The 23,754-nt window shown below is 36.9% G+C and overlaps 2 protein-coding genes and 1 non-coding gene across 4 annotated transcripts in view; 1 reads left to right on the top strand and 2 right to left on the bottom strand.

Moving 5' to 3' along the window:
* Nucleotides 1-21: 21 nt before the first annotated feature.
* On the bottom strand, nucleotides 22-95 carry TRNAI-AAU (transfer RNA isoleucine (anticodon AAU)). The gene has a single exon. It is a non-coding gene; the product is annotated as a tRNA-Ile (tRNA).
* An 11,763-nt stretch (nucleotides 96-11,858) lies between these two features.
* MOK (MOK protein kinase) lies at nucleotides 11,859-22,147 on the top strand. The gene is made up of 13 exons (XM_070942044.1): nucleotides 11,859-11,931; nucleotides 12,388-12,502; nucleotides 13,033-13,122; nucleotides 15,040-15,110; nucleotides 16,134-16,212; nucleotides 16,528-16,576; nucleotides 17,065-17,142; nucleotides 17,695-17,873; nucleotides 18,796-18,897; nucleotides 19,974-20,147; nucleotides 20,412-20,523; nucleotides 21,742-21,945; nucleotides 22,031-22,147. The coding sequence occupies exons 1-13, from the start codon at nucleotides 11,859-11,861 to the stop codon at nucleotides 22,109-22,111; spliced, it is 1,407 nt and encodes a 468-aa protein (XP_070798145.1). The 3' UTR covers nucleotides 22,112-22,147.
* Nucleotides 15,219-23,754, bottom strand: part of WDR20 (WD repeat domain 20) — a 63,360-nt gene continuing 54,824 nt past the window's right edge. For both annotated transcript variants that reach the window (XM_070942033.1, XM_070942011.1), the window contains 2 exons: nucleotides 16,500-16,556; nucleotides 15,219-15,409 (listed from right to left, as the gene is read on the bottom strand). In XM_070942033.1, coding sequence (XP_070798134.1) covers nucleotides 15,389-15,409; nucleotides 16,500-16,556 — 78 coding nt within the window. In that variant the 3' untranslated portion in view covers nucleotides 15,219-15,388. The remainder of the gene's footprint in view (nucleotides 15,410-16,499; nucleotides 16,557-23,754) is intronic.

The raw sequence follows: 23,754 nt of genomic DNA, 5'->3' as shown, positions 1-23,754 counted from the left end.
ATGAAAAAGGAAACATCCCGATGGCCCGTACGGGGATCGAACCCGCGACCTTGGCGTTATTAGCACCACGCTCTAACCAACTGAGCTAACCGGCCATCTTGTTAAAGCGCTCTATTTTACCTTCTTTCTGTTATTAAATCTCGATAACAAAGTGGGTAGGAACTATTTTTAAAGTTCTTCGCTTTCTTTTTATTTTAATTTTCCGTTGTATAACTCAGCACTTAACATCTATAACTTATCTTATGTGATCTCTCTGTCAGACTACAAATCCCACACCAGAGCAAAGGAAAAGTACATACAGTAGCAGATTCTTTCGCAAAGAATGTTAGCAATGCTATAAAAGTTCATAGCTAATTTCTTCACAAACGAGCTTTTTTGCAGCAGCACACAGCTTCAAAGTTTGAATTTTCAAATTTCCATTCACACATTTTTTTTCAATATGTGGAGCATATGAAGCAAAGTGAATAACAATACATTAAAGTTAATATCTCTTCAGTCCTGATTCTACAATAACCTATTACTAGCATCACATAGTTAGTGCTACTAATAATTAGTGTTATTTCATCTGATAAATATATCAAACCCAATCTGTTATTTCAGTCAGAATTTAAATAAGCAGTGTTCTCTTAAGCACATTTACTTATTACTAAATCTCAAGGAATTCTTTGAGATTTCTTTTAGTCTGTCCTAGTTTATAATGTCAGTTTCACGATCTCCTTGACCTACAACCACTCTTTCAGAGCTACAACTCCCTTCCCAGGTAAAAAGTGACTTAGGACCATTCATCACCCTTATGCCATTGCAGCATTCCCAGTCATATGATCAAAATTTGGATGCTTGGCACTATATATTTATGATGGTTGCAGCGTCCCAGGGTCACATGAACAACATTTGTAACCGTCCCAGCCAGTTTCCAACAACCAATGTCAATGGGGGGGAATTGGATTTGCGTGTGATTTACTTAACAACTGCAGTGATTTGTTTAACAACCATGGCAAAAAACAAAACAAAAAAAACATCAGGTGTGATTCAGATGTGATTCACTTAACCATTTTGCTTAGCAATGTAAATTCTGGTCCCAATTGCGCTCATAAATTGATGACTATCTGTAGCAAATCCAGGGAATTGTGGACACCATGGAGTAAAGTACAATTCCTGATAACTACTTAGGCAGAAGCACACAATTTTCTTCAAAGCATTATAGTAATGCTTTGGCAGTATTTTTGATATTTTTCACTTCTCATTTACACTAATGCCCTGATGATCTTCCATCAGAGTACAGTAATAAGTGGGCCAGTCCTGTTTCCCCTTTTCATTTCATTCAGATAAGCCAGGTTTTATCTCTTGCGGAATGAGATCCAATTTATTTAGAATATGCTTTGAATCATTCACAGATATGATAAGAAGCAAAACATGAAAGAAAATAAATGTAATGCTTAGAGAATGATTCACTAGTCAGCAGGGACTAAGGCAAGGAGGCATGATATCCTTTTGCTTGTTTCATGTATATACTGGTAGGAATAAATGTATAAGAAATTAGATGAAGTTAGAGATATTAATTCATTCACTTTTGTATGCCGATAATTCTGTGTGGTTACCTGAGAATCCAAAAGAGTTGCAATGAATGTTAGAACAGATTATACAATGCAACCAGGAGTATGGATTTGTAAATTAATGTATCAAAGACCAAGATAGCTGTTCGACAGGTAAAATGGAGTGAACAATTGTAAATAATGCACAAATGGTGAAAACTGAGAGTAATCATAAATTTGTGTATGTTGATAGTGTAGAATGTTTATAAAAATGGAGAAAAAGAGAGTGGGTTTTTAAGATTTATAAATGCTGGTAGAAAGGTAAATGAACAGCCCGTGATTTGTTGTAAGAAATGTTTGTTGAAAAAATTTAAATGGCTGTATGTGAACATTGTGAATTCTCAAGCTTCCTCTTTCTAAGGAATTCAGAATGTATTCAAGATAGACAGTGATTAATAAATATGTATGTATGTATGTATGTATGTATGTATGTATGTATTTATATGTATGGGTGTAATAAGCCTTAATGGGTCTTTTGGAGCCCCCCAAAATAAGATTGGGTCTTATTTTCAGGGAAATACGGTAGCATCTGTATATGTTTGTTACCAGTATCTATGTGTAACAAGTAAGTAGGCAACAGAATTTCATTTTTAATATGTGCCAGTATGCCCACAGTAAAAAATGACCCCAAAAATGACAATAAAGGTTATCTATCTATATAAGAGCATGGTTTTATCTACTCAGTGACAATTGTCCCAAAAGGTGAATGCAACTGGAGTTGGTTATTTAATGGGTTATTTGAATGGTAAAACAAGAACCAGTAGGGTCCAGAAAGAATGGATTCTGAATGAACATAAGTCAAATACAAAAGACAGCAGTCAATACAAAAGAAATATTTTCTTATAGAGAGAATGAATGAGGACTGAATAACAAATTGAAAGTTTAAAGGAAAAGTGAATGGGTAAAAACTGGAAGAGGACAACTGGAAAAAACTTGACTGGATAGAATTGATGAAATCCTCAAAGAGGTTCAACAGGCAATATATGAAGCGTATGGACAGTGGGTCAAGGATAATTTGCAAGGATGGAAGGGTATGGAGCGGTGTTGGTGTGAACTAGATTGTGCTTTGCTTTAATCTGCTTTTCCTCCTGCCTTTGTCATAATACATATACGTAATACATTTACATAATAGAGTTTACCTCCAAAGGGATAACAAAATAGGACTGTACAGTTAACCCAATTTATTGGGTTCCTAGTACCATATGCTGCACTAGGTCTGCAAGTACCAAATGCAGAAGTACACCTGCAGGAGAGTTATGTCTCCACGCCATTTCATTCTGCCCCACCCCACCCGCATCTCTTTGACCATTGCCAACCACCAAATGATGGACTAAAATGGAGCTTGGTCGATTTCCATGCCACGCTACACTAAAACATAGTTTTAGTTCATAGTTCACTATTTAATGGGCGGCTGGAACAGGGCTTATTCCCAGGAAAAACATATTCAACTCTGTTGCCTCCTTAACTAATACCAATGGCGGATTTCGCCCTAAGACAAAAACCCGTACCGCATACCCGCACTCGGCACGGGAGGGACGACTGTGAGAGACCCTCCTGAGACAGTCGTAACGACTGAGGATGCGCAAAGCCGAGAGGGGCTGGGAGCCGGCGGGCGAGGAGTAAATTGAACACTCCGCATGCGCAATCCTGAAAGCCCGCAAACATGAATCCTGCCCTTCGCCTGCCGCAGTCAATAGGGGAGGGCGGAGGTTAGTAACTGCGCTTGCGCCACTCTGTCAGAGGCCGCACCGCTGCGAGGGTGGGGCTAGGTCGTTTTCCTGGGTTGAGGTGGTTGATGCTCTGGGGTTGCCAGGGTGACGGGAATACAACATGGCGCGCTGACAAGTTCTGTCGTGGGGAGGGGGTCTGGCGGTTCAGAGAGGACCCGTGTCCTCGACCCCTCCCCTCCCCACCCCTTGACCTGGCGGGAACCTGCGGGAGAGGCGGGCTCGGAGGATGAACAGTAAGGGAGGAGGCGCAGTGGTGGTTCGCGGCACGTGGTGGAAATAGGTCGGAAACAGCGCTCGGCGAGACGGCTTGGGGAGGGGGGCGTGCGTAGAATTGGTGTGGAGGAAAAGAGCGGGGACGGGGGGAGACGCCGCAACCCTTTCTTTCTTTTCTCATAAATTGGGCGTCTAACTCGGAGAGAGAAAGAGAGAAGCAGCCTTTAGCACTTGGCATATTCGTTTACTGTTCGGAGATTCCACCAGGGCGTCCTGTTGGGATTGGGGCTAACAAGGACCCGCAGTCGAGGCCACGGGGGTTGGGGGCCGTGGTTGGACAGAAGCGTTACGAACTCGCCCTCTCCTGCCGCTATTGCACCCGGCGGGAGGGGTTTCAGGGAGGCCGCCAAGTATGGCAGAGTGGCCCCCGGCGGGTCTTGGGATAATAGCGTGGAACCCCCTGAGCGGGTGCAAAAACGAGTCTCCAGAACCGGGGCTGATCCGCTCCAACCACCCTGATAGGGGCTCCTATCTGGCTCCAACAGTAAGAAGTGTGTCGGTGTGTTTTTCTAGTGGTTCTGCATTTTTCTTTCCGTTCTTGACACAAATACAGCTTACCTATCCCTAAAAGGGATAACAAAAGTAGGAGTGTACAGTGTCCTTCAGCCTTTCCCAAGCCAAGCTTGAATGGATACCGTATTACTTTTATTAACTCTGCTCCAAGACATTTTGGACAACACGGTGAACTCGATGAAATGGTCCATGAAAGATCAAACCTCAGTAAATGTGCAGGCTGTATTCCACCCTAAGCACTCTTCCTGTGATACTAGCCTAGACTTGTTTTTGCAAGCTTCTTCTTTGGGCATAGTTTTCACTGAACTCAGAAATGAAAAGGAAGCACTTGGTTGTTAGAATCCATTCCTTAACGCTGAACAAGGAAATCCTTTGAGGGCTGGAGGCTGTTTAGAGGAAGTAAGGACTAAGGCAGATAGAATGATAATCTTAAAATGGGAAATATATAGCTTTTTGGTGGATATGAGATTTCAGGAGGTGTCTTGATGGGTTCTTGTTTATTAGATGCAAAAAATCTATTTTAAGGAATGTGTTATTGTTTTCATTTCTTGTCTCAAAAATGCACCATCAGTTTTCAGTAACTGCAGTAAGGGGCTTTTATAGTTTTTATCCTGCCAGTATCTCTGTCTTGTCAATCTATGCATGTATATTAGCTCAAGATGGTCTCCTGTTTTCCCCACAAACATTAAAATGGTTTTGGAGGCCACAGGTTGTCCTTTCTTGCTCTAATAGTTTATCCATATCTGTAAAAACAAATAAAAGCTAGCAACTTTAGAGGAATCCTATCAGTTCAAGTACATGTTTCTGTATGCTGTGTACAAATTTCAGCAACAGTTTTCAATATCCTATTATAGAATTTGAAATAGCCTGCCTAGGAAAAATCTCTGCTTTAAATCTGTTGGGCAGGTGATTAATGGTCCCTCATACATATACATACACTAATGTGAAAATGATCACATGCATACTGGTAGATGTTAAGATCAGACATCCAGCCCTTGGTTATCAATGGAGACCAAGTGGAGCAAGTGGCTAGTTTAAGTTTCTGGGTGTTATCATAAAAGAGGACCTGATCTGGGGTGCTCACATTGCAGCAGTGGTCAAAAGGGCCCAGCAGATTATACTACCTGAGACTTCTCAGGAAACAACAACTGAATGAAAAACTGTTGATGACCTTCTACCGCTGCACCATAGAGTGTATTTTAACTTACTGCACCTGTGTATGATTTGCCAATTGCAGAGTGGCAGATAGGACAGCACTCTAGAGGGTTAACATCATTGCCCGGGGGATCATTGGTTGTCTTCTCCCCTCTCTGGAAAGCTTTATAGTTTCCGCTGCCTTAAGAAAGTTCAAAACATTCTTAAAGATCCAGCTCAACCCGGGCAGTTTTTTTGAACTATTACCATCTGGCAGACGGTACAGGACAATAAAAACAAGGACAAATAGGCTGAAAAATAGCTTCTATCCCGAGCAGTAACTATATTGAATTCTACTGTATAGTGCAATATTAATGCAATATCAGGGTTTTTCAATTCAATTATATAGAATGTGAAGGGTGTGTGTTTTTGTTTTATTTTTTATGTATAATGTACACTGAAGATGACATTTAATTTTGTTGTACAAGGTACAATGCCAAAGTAAAGTAAACTAACTAAGCAAATGTTAAGACAGCGATGTAGAAATAAGGGATAGAGTAATCTTTTTTTAGTCATAATTTGTATAATCTATAAATAAAATAATTTATATTTATATAAATTGAATAAAATAAAGGATAAAATTATACACATATAAATCATAGGCTCCATTGGAATAATCTGTTTAGGCCGAGTCTACTTCTTGTGTAGTGCATTTCCTGACAGATAGTTGCCCAGCCTGAAATTTGATATTCAATAAAGATCAACCTTTTTTTAATAATTGGTTCTTGAGCTTCTTCTGTAATAAGCTCCTGATAGTCAGAAATTATTTTCATATTCCCGATTGTCTTTTCTCAAAACTAAACATATCCAATTCCCTCAGTCTCTCATAAAACTAAGTTCCCAGTTCCAATCATAAATCATTTTGCTGAAATAGGAAAAAACAGGTTTATATTACCGTAGGAGAGATAGTAAAGGTCACATGATAGTGCCGTATATCGCTTGTAAGAATGGTAAATAAACTAGATTCAGTGCCTGGAATGATAGAGGTGTATAGGCAAGTTATGAAATTTCATTTTAATGTATGCCAATTAGTGTATGTTCAAAGTGACAATAAAGTTATTCTAATCTAATCTAAGATCATAGGTCCATAGGCACCTCCTTGAAATTTATAGGATTGCTTCTGATCTCAATCGTGAAAATCAGCATCTTTAATTTCCAAGTTATGTTGAGATAGGAAACAAACAAAATTGGAGTAAGACTTCACCTATGAATGTTTGTGTGTGTACACAAATAAAAACATGTAGTAACTGCCCAAAGCCTGAAAAATGTAGAAAGTATGGTTCCATCCACTTCTTTGATACACGGTAATACTGGAAAGTTTATGAATCCTTTCAAATTTTCAACATGTCTGCATAAATACGATCTGAAATATGATCTGTTCTCACAAATCCTAAAACTAGATAAAAAATCCAGTTAAACAAATGAATCAAAAACACTGAGGAAAAATTGATCCAAAGCTACGTATTTGCACATGGTACAAGTATATAAACCTCTAAGATTATCAGTTGATTTGAAGTGGTAATTATAATCATAGTGTTTCAATCAGTGGGATGATAATCAGGTGCAAATGTGGGAAATCATGCCTCTCTTTAAAGAACAGAATTTTTGCTATACATTGTCAAAGTCTGAACTCACAACTCAGGTATGTAGAAGTGTGTCATGGCTCAAACAAAGGAAATTTCCGAGGACCTCTGAAAAATGGGTGCTCATACTCACCAGGCTGGAAAAGGTTATATAACTATTTCCAAAAAGTTTGGACTTTACCAATCATTGTTAAATAGATAGTTTAGAAATTCAACACCATTGTTACCTTCCCCAGAAGTGATTGACAAGCTAGAGCAAGGTGTATAATCCTCCATGAGGTCTCAGCCCCAGGAAAACATCTAAGGCTTCTCTTGTATTGGTGAATGCCAGCATTCATAAGACAGTGATTCGCCCCCAATAGCCAGCGATGGCACCAGCTGGCTATATCGGGACGCCAGAAGCCACAGCCACTTGGTCTTGGAAGGGTTGAGTCGGAGCCTGTTTCTCCCCATCCAGGCCCGCACGGCCTCCAGGCACTGGGACATCACTTCAAGGGCATCGTTGGGGTGGCCTGGGGTGGAGATGTACAGCTGAGTGTCATCAGCGTACTGATGGAACTCCACCCCAAAGCCACGCATGATCTCACCCAGCGGCTTTACATAAATGTTGAACAGAAGGGGTGAGAGGACCGACTCTTGTGGCACCCCACAAGCAAGGCGCCTCGGGGTTGACCGCTGCCCCCCTGTCAACACAGATTGCGACCGGTCAGAGAGGTAGGAGGAGAACCACCGCAGAACGGTGCCCCGCACCCCCAGCCCCTTCAACCGGCGCAACATGATACCATGGTCGATGGTATCAAAAGCCGCTGAGCGATCTAACAGGACCAGGATAGAGGAACAACCCCTATCCCGAGCCCTTCAGAGATCATCCACCAACGCGACCAATGCCGTTTCCGTGCTGTGCCCAGGCCGGAAGCCGGACTGGAGCGGGTCTAGATAGACAGCTTCATCCAGGTACTGGGGAAGCTGCCACGCCACCACACTCTCAACAACCTTCGCAACGAAGCGAAGGGCTTGAATGAAAAGCATATTTGCTGAAAGGCAAATACTACATTTCAGCATAAGACCATTTCATCTGTGAGAGATGGTGGTGGCAATATATTTTGGGCTTGCTTTGCTGTCTCTGGACCAGGGCAGCTTGCCATCATTGATGGAACTATGCATTTTGAATTACACCAGCAAATTCTACAGGAAAAGGTCAGGGTATCTGTAAACTGAAGCTCAAGAAAAAGTACATATATAGAAAGTCTCTATAACCCTGTTAAAATGCCAGGTTTCTAAAATTTAAAAAAATCAGACCAAGAGAAATCACTTCAGATTCTTTCCACCTTTAATATCATATAAGATGTAAGCTGTACAATTCAGTTGAAAAAAACTGAATCTTTTTTGGGGGGAAATCACAATAAATTATAATGACATGATTGCATAAAGATGCACACCCTTAAAATAACACTTTGTTAAAGCACCTTTTGATTTTTATGTCAGCATTCAGTCTTTTGGGGTAGGAGCCTATCAGCATGGCAAATCTTGCCTTGGGGATCTTTGCCTACTCTTCCTTGCAAAAGTGCTCCAAATCTGTCAGATTGTGAGGGCATCTCCTGTGCACAGCCCTCTTCAGGTCACCCTATGGATTTTCACTTCAATTGAGATCCGGACTCTGGTTGGGCCATTCCAAAACTTAGATCTTCTTATGGTGAAGCCTTTCTTTTGTTGGAGCAGCGGTGAAATCCCACCCCCCCCGCTTCTATCCGGTTCGCCGAACCAATAGCGCCGGTGGCAGGAGGCTCTGCCCACCCACCGGGACGTCATTACATCCCATTTTTATACCATCTGCGCATGTGCAGAAGAGGTTCCCACATGCTCTCGTTCCCAAACCGGTAGCAAAGGTAAGTGGATTTCACCGCTGATTTGGAGGTATGCTTTGGGTCATTGAATTAAAAGGTGAAATCTTCAGCATTTTAGCAGAGGCCTGAATGTTTTTAACAGGGGTATGTAGACTTTCTATATCCACTGTAGGTCATATAGCAAGACAACAACTCCAAATATATAAAATAGTTGAAGCAAAAGTTTGGAATGGGCAAGAAAAATGTGACTTTAATCCTATAAAAATATGGTGGAAGGGCCTGAAGCAGACATCTCATGCAAGGAAACCCACCAACCTCCCTGAGTTGAAGATGTATAAAGAGGAATGGCCTAAAAACCCTCCAAGCTGTTGTGCAAGACTAATCAACAATTATTATTTCTGCCCCAAGCAGGCACACCGGTTACCGAAAGCAAAGTTTCACATACTTTTGCCACACACAAATATATAATTTTGGATAATTTATTTCAATAAATAAATGAACAAGTATAATGTTTTTGACTAATTTGTTTAATTGGGTTCTCTTTATCTGGTTTTAGGACTCTCTCTCTCTCTCTGTGTATGTATGTGTGTGTTTATATTTGAGTTCTATGGTTTTACATATCAGGACATAGTAAAAATCATCTGGTCCTTAGCAGTTTTTAAAAGTAAGTAAAAGACAACCTCAAATGAACAAGAAAACATAACATATTATACTATATCATTTTTTTTTACAAAAAGCAAGCCAAAATTGGGAAGCCATGTGTGGAAACCTAAGTATACCTTATGATTCAATAGCTTGTAGAACCACCTTTAGCAGTAATAACTGGAAATAATTGTTTCCTGTATGACTGTATCAGTCTCACATCATTGTGGAGGAATTTTGGCCCACTCTTATTTACAACATTGCTTCAATTCATTTATGTTTATGGGCACTTGTTTATGCCCATCTCTCTTGAGATCCTACCACAGCATTTCAGTTGGGTTGAGATCCAGACTTGACTGGGCCATTGCAACACCATGATTCTTTTCTTTTTCAGCCATTCTGTTGTAGATTCGCTGGTGTGTTTGAGACCATTGTCCTGTTGCATGACCCAGTGTCAACCAACCTTTAGCTATCAGACAGATGGCCTCACGTTTGACTCTAGAATACTTTGGTATACAGAGGACTTCATGGTTGACTCAATAACTGTGAGGAGCCCAGGTCCTGAGGCTGTAAAACAAGCCCAAACCATCATCCCTTCACCCTTGTGCTTGACGGATGGCATGAGATGTTTGTGTTGATACACTGTATTTGATTTTCATGAAACATGGCACTGTGCATTATGACCAGATATCTCCATTTTGATCTTGTCTGTCCAAAGGACAATGTTCCAGAAATCTTATGATGTGTTCAGATGCAACTTTGGAAACCTAAGCCGTGCTACCATGTTCTTTTTAGAGAGAAAGGCTTTCTCCTGGCAACTCTTCCAAAGAAACCATACTTGTTCAGTCTTTTCTAATTGTACTGTCATGAACTTTTAACATTTAACATGCTAACTAAAACCTATAGTCTGATATGTAACTCTTGAGTGTTTTGCAGTTTTTCTGAACATTGCACAGTTTGACCTTGGGGTGAATTTACTGGGGCATTCACTCCTGGGAAGATTGGCAACGACCTTGAATGTTTTCCACTTGCGAATAATCTTCCTCATTGTAGAATGATGGACTTTAAATTGTTTGGAAATGGCCGTATAGTCTTCCCCAGATTGATGGGCAGCAACAATTGCTTCTCTAAAATCATTGCTGATGTCTTTCCTCTTTGGCATTGTGTTAACACACACCTCAATGCTGGAGACTAGTAAAACTCCTAAAACAGGGCTGTCAAACTCCCACTCTGCTGGCCGGATGCATCATTTGCCGGCCATGCCCGCAAACGAAGGGGGAAAAAGTCCCAATACGTCACACAATGCCACCGTGTCGATGCAAGTTTGACACCCGTCTTAAAACATTGTTTTTTATAGAGGTAGTCACACTTGCTGATGATCAATTGATCAAGAGCGCTTGATTAGCAGCACCTGGCTGCTACTTAGCCTCTTCATACCTGTGGAAGTAGTCCTCAAGTTATGATCACAACTGAGCCTAAAATTTATGTTGCTAAGTGAAACATTTGTTAAGTGAGTTTGTCACATTTTACAACTTTTCTTGCCACATTTGTTAAGTGAATCACTGTAGTTGTGAAATTAGTAACACTGTTGCTAAGCGAATCTGTTTTCCCCATTGACTTTGCTTGTCAGAAGGTCACAAAAGGTGATCATATGCCCTCAGGACACTGCAACTGTCATAAATATAAATCAGTTGTCACATCCAAATGTAAATCACGGGACCATGGGGATTCTGCAAAGGTCCTAAGTGTGGAAAATGGTCATAAATCACTTTTTTCAGTGTCGTCGTAACTTTGAACGGTCCCTAAGTGAACTGTTGTAAGTTGAGGACTACCTGTAATTAGTTTTTCACACATAGCTTCTCTATTCTGGCTGTAAAATGAATGACATAATGTAATATGTCATGTGCTGTTGTTCATCTGAGGTTGTATTTACCTACTTTGAAGAACTGCTAAGGACCAGATGATTTTTACTATGTCCTGATACATAAAACCATACAACTCAAAAAGGGTGTACTTTCTTTTTCACATGACCGTACATATGAGTATGTAACTGTGTACTATGGACACAGTCTTTTGATTTTTCTTCCTTTACATTTTAACTCTTCATATAGGAAAAAATTGTATCAACAAAACAAATTCCTTTCTATTATACAATAGCTGACTTTATCATAGACAAAGATTGTGTTTGAATAAAAATGAGGAATTCAAATAATAAACATTGGATGTTTTATATAAAGTAAGTTGCAGGTTGGACTAGAAAACTTCCAAGGTTGCTTCCAACCCTTTGATTATATGATACTATAAACAAACCATAAATGGAAGTTTCCTTCACTATAGAATATGATACTTTTAAAAAACATGAAACATGGCAATAGTTAGGGGAAAGTCTTATTAAATATGATGAGCTACTAGTACAATTATATTGGAAATGCTTCTCTTTACAGCTAGATGCAGTCTGAAGAAGTTAATTCTCACAGAAGTTAGGCAATGGAGAATTATAGGAAGTGCTGTAGCAGTGATATGTATGGGAGAAGACTAAACCAAATTTTAGAGCAGAAAGGTATATACAAAAAATAGTCAGAATTGAGTGAGTTTCCATATGTATAACTCAGCAGAGAAGTTTAAAAAAAATGAATGAGTGAGGATCAATGTATCTGGACAAATATTGTTTGTGGGCCTATAACACATAGATTAGTTTGATTCATAAGTTATTCTTGTTCATATAGAATAACATTAGAGTTAAGCTCTTCAAATTTACATGCTTGGAACATTATTACATGATTATTGATAATGCCCTAAGATATATATGCACTTTCCCAGTGCAGAGATGTCAACCTTAATTTTAAACAACTATAGTGATAATATGGAAATTATTGGGAAGACATACAGTATATCTGGGGAGGAAACAAGTGTGCTCTTAGAATAAGTAAACCACAGTTATGAACATGTTTGATAAAGCAGAATTTAAATATATAAATTTACCTTCTGGTTTATTGTTCCAATATAATCTTTTTAGAATACAAAACAATTGGTAAAATTGGAGAGGGGACATTTTCTGATGTTCTGAAGGTACAGAGTCTAAACAATGGACGTTGCTATGCTTGTAAACAAATGAAACAGCATTTTGAAAGGTAAAGTCTGATTCTTTTCCATTTTAATTTCTTGTTTAGCTTCAGTATATAAATGTTTAAATCTCCATTGTCAAAAGTTGGATTTAAAACAAATATTTTTTGTAAATACATATGTAAAATCTCTCTGCCTTTAGAGATCAAGATTGTTTTTCCTGACATGTCTTATTGGCCTTAAATAATGTGTGTTCAAACTAGTAATTCTTGATCCTAGCATACCCTACAGTGCACAGTAAATACAGCATTGCACAAATTTGAGATTTCCTTCTCAAGAGCTCATAATAATTGAAAGACAGGGAAGTGTGTACTCTACCATTTTCTATGCCACCATATAAGAAAACATGGCACTTTGCAAGTAGTATCTCATACAATACTCATACAGAATAGACCCATGAAATGTCACACTGCACCCAGGCAAGTTGGCAACATGCTACAAAAGACTATTACAGCCTATGCTTTGTGTGATTCAGGAAAATATATGTAACAATGTGTAAAAGACAGTTGTTTATTTTTCATCTAATCTTTTCTACCAGCATTGACCATGTGAATAACCTGAGAGAAATTCAAGCATTAAGACGATTGAATCCACATCCAAATATCCTTACATTGCATGAAGTGATTTTGTAAGTGATGCATGCTTTTGTTGATTCACATTCTGTACCATTCATATTGATCAGATATTTTATATGTTCAATTATTATTTCTCAAACAAATCTCATTCTGATTAAAATTATTTTGAGAGAGGAATTTTTCACTGTAGGATGATCAGATTTTGTCATTTCTTGCACCTTTTCTCAAGATGACAGCAAGTAGGGAGTAGGTTGTGTGGACTACTTAACCTTGGAACTTAATATGAGTTGAATAATATATCTTTCTGTAGTCATTGAACCATCATTCTGTTCTATTGACAGTATGTGACATAGGCTCTCAGGATTGATCTGGCAATCTATAAAGACTTTAAAAATCACATTAGTTTTATTCTATGTTCATAATTGGCCTCTTAACAAGTGTTTAAAGGGCAATGTGTAGAATCCAATCTCATTCCCGTAGGTGCTGATTTGAGATTTTGCAGCGGGGGATTACTTGAAGATATGTGTCATTAGATTCTGTTCATTGTATCGTATGAAAAATCATATCTGGTCACCTGCCTAATGGAGATGATCAGTTGACAATAAAGAATATTCTGAACATGCTAATGTATTTTGATACCATGAAAGAAAAATCTCACAATCCTCAAAAATCCTCACTACACATTTTTGCCAGACAACTGTTCTATTTAACCATTTTTGAAAAGAGATAATATAATATAAATATTTTTATTTTAAAAAAGATAAATTTTTGAAGGCACATAATAAATATCAAGGTTCAGTGGCTTCTGGGGCACCAAGAGGTGGGGGAAGAACAAAAACAACATTGAAACAAACCCTTGGTCCTTTTGTATATGTGTCATATTGTTGCATGCATATTCAAAAAGAGCAATTTGATATAAGCAGCAGAATCTTGCAGATGTCTATATCCAGTTCTCGGGGAGAAAGTCTTTCATAGAGCAAGGCAATTTCCTCTCCTATTGCAGAAAGTTGTACTTCAGTAACAGCATGTAGAATTGTATCAAGTTTAATTTTGACTTGTCCAGTTACAGTTATTTGTCAAGTTCCAGGGCTCAGAAAGATCCGCAGGTGTGACCACAGAATTGGTCAAGATGAGTTATAAGGCATATTTGTGTGTTCATAAGTTATTCTGTTGCTAAATTAAAATCTAACTATAGTTGATTGTGGCAGGCAAAAAAATTTTAACATCAAAAGCATTTCTTTTTTGTTTTTTAAATAATGTTGGTTCTAATTAAATAAAATATATGTACAGCATGGATTTACTTTTGATTATCTTGTACATAAGGATGAGCAATTTGTAAGTCACATGAGATTATCAAAGGTTTGTCCTCTGCTATAGGTTCTTCCTCTTCTCTTTCATACCCCCACTATTACTATCATGCTGATAAAGAGGGATGATTTTCCTCCTCACAATTGTCATTCAGTAGTCCACTTATTAGACTTTTTTTTATTATTGAGAAACTGATTCAGCAGAGTAGCAAAGGTGCATGAGTATGAATCTCCTGGAAACCCTTGTTTCCTAGAACATTTGATTTCTGATTTTCTGTAAAAAAAATGCTGGGGAAGTTGGTAAACAATTTTGATGAGGAAGATGATTTTTAAAGAGAGTCATCCTCATAAGCCTTTTCAGATATCTTTTTCAGAATCATGAAAGATGAGATGGCGAAATGAACTTGATTTTCCTTTTGTTCTTCAGCAATTTTGAGTCAGTATGCATAATGATAAAAAGCTTGCTCATCTCCAGAGTGGCATATAACTGCTCTATTTAACATACAGTATTTTTTTCGTGCATGTAAAAGCTAATGGAAAATACAGAAAATTAATAATAGTAAAACCACTTTTAAAAAATTGAAAAATCCGTCCCATTTTTTAAGTGCTTATACAACTTATTCTTCTTTCTTTCATACAATTCCATTAAAATTAACTTTTTAGTGACAAGAAAGCTGGTGCTGTTGCATTAATATGTGAACTTATGGACATGAATATTTATGAATTGATCAAAGGTATGTAGCGTATACAATATCTGAAAAACGTCTCAAGCAATTTTTTTCACAAGTGAGACAGACGCATGTTTAGTTTAACCAAATATTAAGTAAGACTCTGTTGCATGTTGAAAAAAGATGTGTTTTACTTGCAGTTATGGAAAAACCTTCAGATTAGCGTGGATGTACATAGAATCTCTTTCTGGTAGCAGTTGATCTCCTTCAGAATAAGTTAAGGCAGAGAGAGGTTTTGGAATATGGGAAAGTATCTCCATAATTACATATATTGAAAGAGAATGCTATCCTAAAGAAGGGCCAGTCTGCAAGAAAATTTAAGAAGGAGAACATAGTTCATTAATCACTGCATGTATTTGCTATATTAAGAATTGTTAAATCTATGCCCCCACCCTTACCATCAACCAAAGCCAAGGCAGCATGGATAATCAGTCAAAGATGACAATTGTATGTCAACAACTGGAAAACTACTTCATTGTGATATAAAATTGCTATCTCTGTTATAGCAGTTGTATATAAAATGAAGGTTTATTCTGCTTCCAAATACTCATGATTCAAAATGAATAACTGCATGAAATATAAAAGCTTGAGTCCTGTTCTAAATTTTTCAGATTACAATAGAAAACCATTGCAACTGATAGTAGAATATAGTCTAAAAGGCATCCTAGCCCACTGTGTTTCATAGCACTTGCAATTTGCAAATCCTTTTTAAAGGTAGCCTTATAGAGGACACATTGTAGGAATCTAATCTTAACAGTGATTCAGATATGAGTCCAGTAGCCAGGTCTGTCTTTTTAGGAAACCATACCAATGGTGCACCCCCTGAAGATGCACAAGGTGCTCTGAACAGAAGAGCTTTGAATATCCTGGCTAAGTTAGGGGACATGGTTATAGGTCATAGGTAATTTCATAACTAGATTTAAAGATCAGTTAATTAGCCAAAATCATTGCAAGCTGTTTTTATATTCAAGCGATCTTTATTTTGGAAAAAAAAAAAAAAAACTACTAAACTTGATTTCCAAATTCCAGGAAGGAAAAAACCATTGCCTGAAAAGAAAATAACGAATTATATGTACCAGTTATGCAAATCTCTTGATCATATACACAGGTAGGAAGCTTTTTTACTTATTTGCTTGCAAAATTACAGTTTGGCTATGTAAATGGGCTGGAATCTGTAGACTTTCATTCATGTATCTAGCGTATATAAAGTTGCCATGGGCTTTGACTAGCTTTTCTTTTCTAGTTGTCATCTGTTCTCTGGAATATCTTTAGAACTTTATGGATATTTTTTGTGGGCTGGGTGCAACAACTTATACTGAAACTAAGGAGTACGCTTGAGTACTCCCAAGGGATGTGTAGCTTTCTGCATCAGAGCCTTAATATAAAAATACTCACCTTTCCTTTGATTTTTATCTTGATGCAGAAATGGAATATTTCACAGAGATGTGAAACCTGAAAACATATTAATAAAGGTAGGTTGTCTTTGATAATTTTAAAACAGGAGCAATATGAATGTATCAAAATTCTTATGTTTCAAAATGTTTGTTCTAGAACTGGTATTTGAATATGCATCCTATGTCTATAGGAAAAAGTGCATTTCAACTTTCTGATGATTAACTGTCACATACTTGCTTTAGATTTAATATTTTCTTGCTTTTTAGCATCAGATTTTTTTTTATTACTCATGGAAAAAATATGTTTTTAGATCAGTCAGTCATTTTTGAAACAGGCTGTAAAAAAATCAAATTTGATTTTTCTTAAGTAACTTGTGCTAGCAATTCTCTGAAGACTTAATGTTCAAAGGTTTGATGGTAATTGAGACCAGAATTTCCATCGCTAAATGCTGCAGTTATGAAACATGCCACGACGACTGCATCATTTAGCAACAGCATCCTAGCATTCCCTTTGGCTATCATTAAGTGAGGATTTCATGTGACCATGACTTGCAACTTCCTGCCAGCTTCCACAAGCAGAGTCAATGAGGAAGCAGACTGAAAGTTGCAAGTTCCAGGCAGCTTGCAAGCAGGCTGGAGGGCAGGTGAGTACTATGGATGTGGTGCAGCCACGTGCATGGATATAATCACATGCCATGGAGGTAATGTGTTGCTGAAATACAGTCATAAGTACCATTTGTTCAGAATCATTGCAACTTCAAATGGTTGCTGAACAAATAGTCTTTAACAAAGAATTGTATGTATGTTTATGGAGATTCTCAGTCATCCAGATTATGGTTGTTCCAAAGGTGCTTTTCCAAAAGGCAACTGGACTTTCTTGGGTTTTTTTTTTTTCTTTAAAAATGTTTCCTTTCTCATACAGAACTGAAGAAACTCCTTGGATGAGAAGGGAAACATTTTCAAAGAAAAAAATAAAGTCCGGTTGCCTTTTGGAAAAGCATCTTTGGAACTACCTATACGTTATTTTCACATTTATTCCAAAGACTGCTTTGTGGCCAAGGATTCAAAAATAAATTGCAGCCAATTTAGACCATTAAAAAAATTAGTCTAATCTTGACGTATTATTAGTAGTTCATTATTTGTAAATATCATTTTAATGCCTGATCATTTGAGATGCACAAATTGTCTTATTGTAGCAAGACCTTCTCAAGCTTGGAGATTTTGGATCCTGTAGGAGCATACATTCTAAGCAGCCATATACAGAATATATCTCTACCCGCTGGTATAGGGCACCTGAATGTCTTCTTACAGATGGTTACTACAGTTATAAAATGGACATCTGGAGTGCTGGCTGTGTGTTTTATGAAATTGCAAGGTAGGTTACTTATCAGAAGAAAAATGGCTAAATTAAAAAGAATAAACTCTTCTGAAGTATAGGCCTGTGCAGATATGAGATAGTAATAGGCTGTATTATGGAAAAAATACAAATCTAACACTGGGGAAGATTTGAAGTTCAACAGTGAAACACACTTGGAGAAAATTCTAGTTCAAATGTTTGCACGGCTAGTGGATGAATTGCATAATGGCACAGGGAAAGTCATTTAACACTTTGAAGGTAGACTTAAATCTATCTCAATAAAAAAAGATTTGGGTATTTGTCACTGTTTGTTAATCATTGTGTTCTTATCTGGCGTAGAACTTAATGGTTTTAACTGAGGGGTTTGTGGTTCATCTTAACATAAAAGTGTATAGTACAGCAACCTTGCTGCTGTATATCTGGATTTAGTCAATGGTTAGAAAAATGAACATCAGCAGCTTAATGAATAAAAGAAAAATAATTTGAAGTTTAGCTGAGAGTCCTAATGTGATATCCAGGCTTCAAGAGTGGCTATGTTATCTAGCTGCAGACAATAGTAAACATGTCTCTAAGTAGGACCCTTGAGGCAAAGCCATGCCATGTGCATATTGTATTGAATTTTGGGGATTATAGGCTTTAGCAACAAATACTTCATTTCTAGCTGATGAAATATTTATGTTCTTAGGTACCTACCGGCTGAATTGTACAGATAACATTTTTCATAGCACTTGTCTCTGATGCTTTTTCCCTTTTTATTTTGAAAGATGTTATATAATACACAGGTGGGAAATGGGATTAAAAATACTATCTGCTCTAATGTTATTATTTAGTACCAACAATATTATTTAGTACTGAGGATGAACAGCTTTCTCATAATAAAAACATAAGCTTGTCACAGAGGTTGGGATTCATCACATTATCAATTCTTTATTGTTCCCAGTTTCCACCCGCTTTTTCCTGGATCAAATGAATTGGACCAAATATCAAAAATCCACGATATCATAGGTACCCCTCCTAAGAAGATTCTTCATAAGTTCAAACAGTAAGTGTAGCTTCCCTTGATATTCATTACTGCATTTTATTTAAGTAAAGTTGCCTAAAATTACATTAGAAGAGTGTGTTTATTACCCTTACAGCTGACTATAGTCAAATCTTACAAAGCATATAAATAAATAAATAAATAAATAAATAAATAAATAAATAAATAAATAAATAAATAAATAAATTTATTTCTACACCGCCCTTCTCCCGAAGGACTCAGGGCGGTGTACAGCCTATTTAAAAACACAAGACAAAACAGTGATTAAAATTTAAAATGATTAAATAGATTTGGCTCAATTTAAAACCCCAGAAATTTAAAATACCCCAATTTAAAACTATTATGTTGATAGCCCGGCCTGGCGGAACAACAGGGTCTTCAGTGCACAGCGAAACATCCAGAGGTCGAAGATCTTACGTATTTCCGGGGGCAGTTCATTCCACAGGTCTGGGGCTCCCACAGAGAAGGCCCTCCCCCTGGGTGTCGCCAGCCGACATAACTTGGCCGATGGCACCCTGAGGAGACCCTCTCTGTGGGAGCGGACTGGTCGGTGGAAGGCTATTGATGGCAGAAGACGGTCTCGAAGGTACCCGGGTCCTATGCCATGCAGCTCTTTAAAGGTGGTAACCAGCATATAGCCAGGGTCTACTATTACTACTGCTATATAGACTTAACTAGCTTTATTGAATAATTTTTTAAGGGATGTTTATTATTAAATGCTCCTTTTATTCCAGTTCAACAGTTATCACCTGGATGAACTGGAAGTCAAATTTTAAAATTACTTTTGACTTCCCATGTCCAAGTGAGGGTAGTATCAAATGGATTTAAAGAAAACCACTGTGATGTTATGGATCCATAATACAAGTCTGCTCAATCATATTTGTATTCTAAATTTGAGAAGCATTAAATTGTAATCATTTCATGATATAGTCATACACATGTAATTTGCTCTATATGGCTGACTACAGGGACAAAGAATGCTTTGAAACTTAAAATTCTATTTCAATTTCTTTTATATTCTTTCAAGAATAAGGCTGATTCTTGACAGAAATGCATTTTCTTTCACTGGATTTACGCAGGTCAAGAGTGATGAGTTTTGATTTCCCCATCAGAAAAGGAAAAGGAATCTCTCCATTTATCCCTAACCTGTCCAATAAGAGCCTGACACTTATGTATGCAATGATACAGTATGATCCCGATGAGAGAATCTGTGCTCATGAAGCACTGCAACACCCTTATTTCAGAGAATTAAGGTAAGGGAATGTGAAATGATTTTGAATCAATATTCAATTGAAAATGTATCTAGCCAGCTAAGATTTAAAATAATTAAGCTTGATAATTCTTGATCAATTAAGCTAATAATTTTAGTTAATACTTAGGTTTGAGTATTTAGTATTTGCATTTCAAGGCATTGTTTAATATGTCTAAAGGAGTGAAGTGAGTGGTTTGATTGTCTAATTGATGGAAAAGTATTTCAAAGGTCATATATGGTATTTTATCTGACTTACTCTAAACAGGTTGGCAGAGAAACAAGCTTTAACCATACACCGAAAAATGAGATTAGTAGAAAATCCATTAGAAAGAGATTCTCTTGGCTTGCGGCGTGTTTCAAAGGAGGATCAAAGGCAGGTAATCTTTAAATCAAAGACTGAGTAATAAACCTATTCAAGTACTGCCATTTTTGTTCACACATACAGAACAGCTCTATGTCAATTTTGTGCTTTAATTAATGATTCTAGAAACATTTTGAAACATGTTTCAAAATTCTGGTAGCAAAAGATTCTAGCATTTTTAATGAATTTTTGCTGTTTTAACTATTGGACACCTAATTGTGATTTACAGGTTTAGAAAGGCTTTTTAAAATTTATATCATTATCTCTTATGCATGCAATGCATGGAATAGTATGATAGTTTAGTTTTAGATGCTATATATGGCTCCTGATATTTTGTAGTAATTCTTTGAGGACATTCAAAATAGTGCTGGAATTAACTAGTCATATGCTTTTTCTGGAAATTATCCAATTTATATCTAGGTTCATGCAATCAATATATAATAATTATGGAGTGTTTGATTCTGCCAACTTCCCAGTTATTCTGGGAATATTAAGGGTATCAACAAATCTGTCCAATAATTCCCAAAGTTTATTTTAACTCATTCTCTACCCTCATCTCCCCCTCCAAAAAAACCAGAATCATAATTGGAGAACAAAAATTAATTATAGTACATTCTTGTATTTTGTTGCAGAACTCTAGACACACCAGATTTAAGCTAGCAGTACAAAGTTTCTAGGGTTTATCTAATTCTTTGTAAAATCTGGTGGATGTTCCTTGCCTTGTTTCCACACTCAAGGATAATTTTTTATGCCAATAGAAGAATAAGAAAGAAGGAAATTGTGTCATTCTAAGGCTTAGATATCTTCTAAGGATAGATTCCAAGAAGACATCTTCTAAGGATCAATTTTACAAATAAACCATCAAAGTCTGTAAGCCAATTTTCCAAACAAATATCAACTTTCAACATATACACCTTTGAAAGTCTGAAAATACTGGAATGTTAACCTTTGGTTACTCTTTTAAAAATATATAGAATGTAATTGCTACCATTTAATCCTCTTCCCCTTTATATAAAGGCTTCCACTGACACCATGCTTCCATATGATGAGATCATTCCAAAGGCAAGCTGCAATCTTCCCTAAGAAACATTTGCGTAGAACTTTACATATATTTGGGAGTAACTGCACAGGTGGCAATATCTAAACCATCCTAAAGCATATGGGAGGTGATCAAACACATTTAGCCTACATAACATTATTTTTAAAAATTGAACTTTTATTTTTATTTTAAAAGAACTTTTTTAGGCAAGCCCAGGAGAATCCACTGGGACATCATGGACTTCCCAATGCAGTTGAGTTGCCAAAACTGACAGTTCCTGCTGTAACCAACCTGACTTCTTACCCTAATCCTTCATTTCAGTCAGTTTTTACCCTCCCAGCATCCAACAGACAAGTCCAGATTTTGCAGCCTATAACATATTTTGGGACACATCGCAAGGTAATTCTGCCTTGCTTATTAGATTACATGCTATTTTGTACAAGTAGATTATAGCCCATTTTAACTTCTATTGTCTCATCAACAGTCTGAAAAACAGAAGGAATTTAAATCTCCTATGAAACAGTACCACCTGCCTGCTCTGGAAAGACGAGGTGGAAGATTTTGATGGATCAAAACACTCATGAGCTGTCTGGATTTTTTGAAACAGTACACAAATGGCAATAGTGCCTTATCACCTCAAATGCTGCAGCAAGAAGCTACAACAATTGTTCTTTGGGACTTACCCTTTTTTTTACAAGTCAACAATGTAACCACCATTTTTATAGCTCAGAATGCACTTTGATTTTTTTAAAGGAGTTCCTATTTTTTTTAAGTTTTCTTCTATGGTGATCATATATTTAATGGTGTTGTATTGGCAGGAGTGAATTATTCCAACTTTTATATTAAATGCTACATTGTGTTTATATATATATATAAATATAAATAATAAAAGTGAATTTCTGGGGGAGGGGGTTGTACATGTGACCATAAGGATAATCAGAGCCAATCTTCTTTATCATTTAGAAAGTACAAAATTTAAATATAACCTAGTATAAAAATTTGTGTTCTGAAATAAATAATATAAATTAGCAGGTCTTTGTATGGATGGTGGATGAAAAAGATCAGTCATTACTCAATATTCTCTTGTATGGAAAACTATAAGTAAGCTTTTGGTAGATGTATATTGGCATATTGGCATAGTTCAATGTAGAATGTTACACATTTGTTTTGAAAAGGCCATGATGTTTGAAACTCTTGTGCTGGAGGAAATAATCCAGTCTAAAGGGCATTTAAGTTAGCTTTTATAGAAGTATCAGTAAAAATAAATTTATTAAAGGACTAAGAAGATTTTTATAGATTATGAGATCAAGTACCATGTCCTCTCACAAAGAACTGTCAAATACCATTACTCTGTAACAAGAAAAAAATGATGTACTGCACTAGAGTAAAAAATATTGATACTGTATAACAGGTGCACCTTAAATAACAGCCAAATAGCAATGCTTCAATAAAGTGGCAAAAAGATAACTAAGACTGGACTATATCTTTGAGGAGGAAAACCACAATGGTAAAGTTTGCTGAAAAATCACAAAAAGAACACAAATGAAATATAAAACATAAAGCAAGTCCTAAAACTGCTGTATTTTTCTTCCTATATGAAGGCAATCATTTGCTTGAGGATTCAGTAGTCATAATAAATTGGTGGAATGTAATCTTGCCATTATTTCTGTACAAACCAAACTATGGAAGGATTGAGATTTATTTTGAAGAATTTTCATATTATTTCACAGAATCATTCAAGTTTTTAGGATAAGGTTTTCTTTTGGGAAGGATAGGAACTTAATTTAAAATTTAGAATTTGAGGAGCATTATTTTTTGCATCTGCATTTTTGTAACTGGATGAATATTGTATCTAGTTTTAGTTGCCATGATATAAAATGATGTTGAGACTCTGAAAAGAGTGCAGAGAAGAGCAATAAAGATGCTGAGGGGACTGGATGCTAAACCATTTGAAGAATGGTTGCAGGAATTGAGTAGGTATAATTTAATGAAAAGAAGGACTAGGGGTAACATGATAGCAGTGTTCCAATATTTAAGGAGCTTCCACAAAGTATCTGAAGGCAGGACAAGCAGCAATAGATGGAACTAATAAAGGAGAGAAGCAACCTAGAATGAATGAGAAATTTCCTGACAGAACAATTAATCAGTGGAACCACTTGCCTTCAGAAGTTGAAAACGTTCAACACTGGACGTTTTTAAGAAGAGACT

Source organism: Pituophis catenifer, unplaced genomic scaffold (genome assembly GCF_029215685.1).
Source record: "Pituophis catenifer annectens isolate HBS135680 unplaced genomic scaffold, rPitCat1.0.hap2 SCAF_1, whole genome shotgun sequence".
Lineage (NCBI taxonomy): Eukaryota > Metazoa > Chordata > Lepidosauria > Squamata > Colubridae > Pituophis > Pituophis catenifer.
The sequence above is the reverse complement of the archived record's forward strand: the minus strand, read 5'-3'. Positions and strand labels throughout refer to the sequence as shown.

What these genes read in the sequence shown, in the direction of transcription:
- MOK (XM_070942044.1), top strand. Translation starts at nt 11,859, where the DNA reads ATGGAGAATTATAGGAAGTGCTGTAGCAGTGATATGTATGGGAGAAGA. An exon ending in CTGAAAACATATTAATAAAG is followed by an intron (nt 16,577 to 17,064) that starts GTAGGTTGTCTT and finishes ACTTCCTGCCAG; the next exon opens with CTTCCACAAGCAGAGTCAAT. An exon ending in GCAAGCAGGCTGGAGGGCAG is followed by an intron (nt 17,143 to 17,694) that starts GTGAGTACTATG and finishes GTCTTATTGTAG; the next exon opens with CAAGACCTTCTCAAGCTTGG.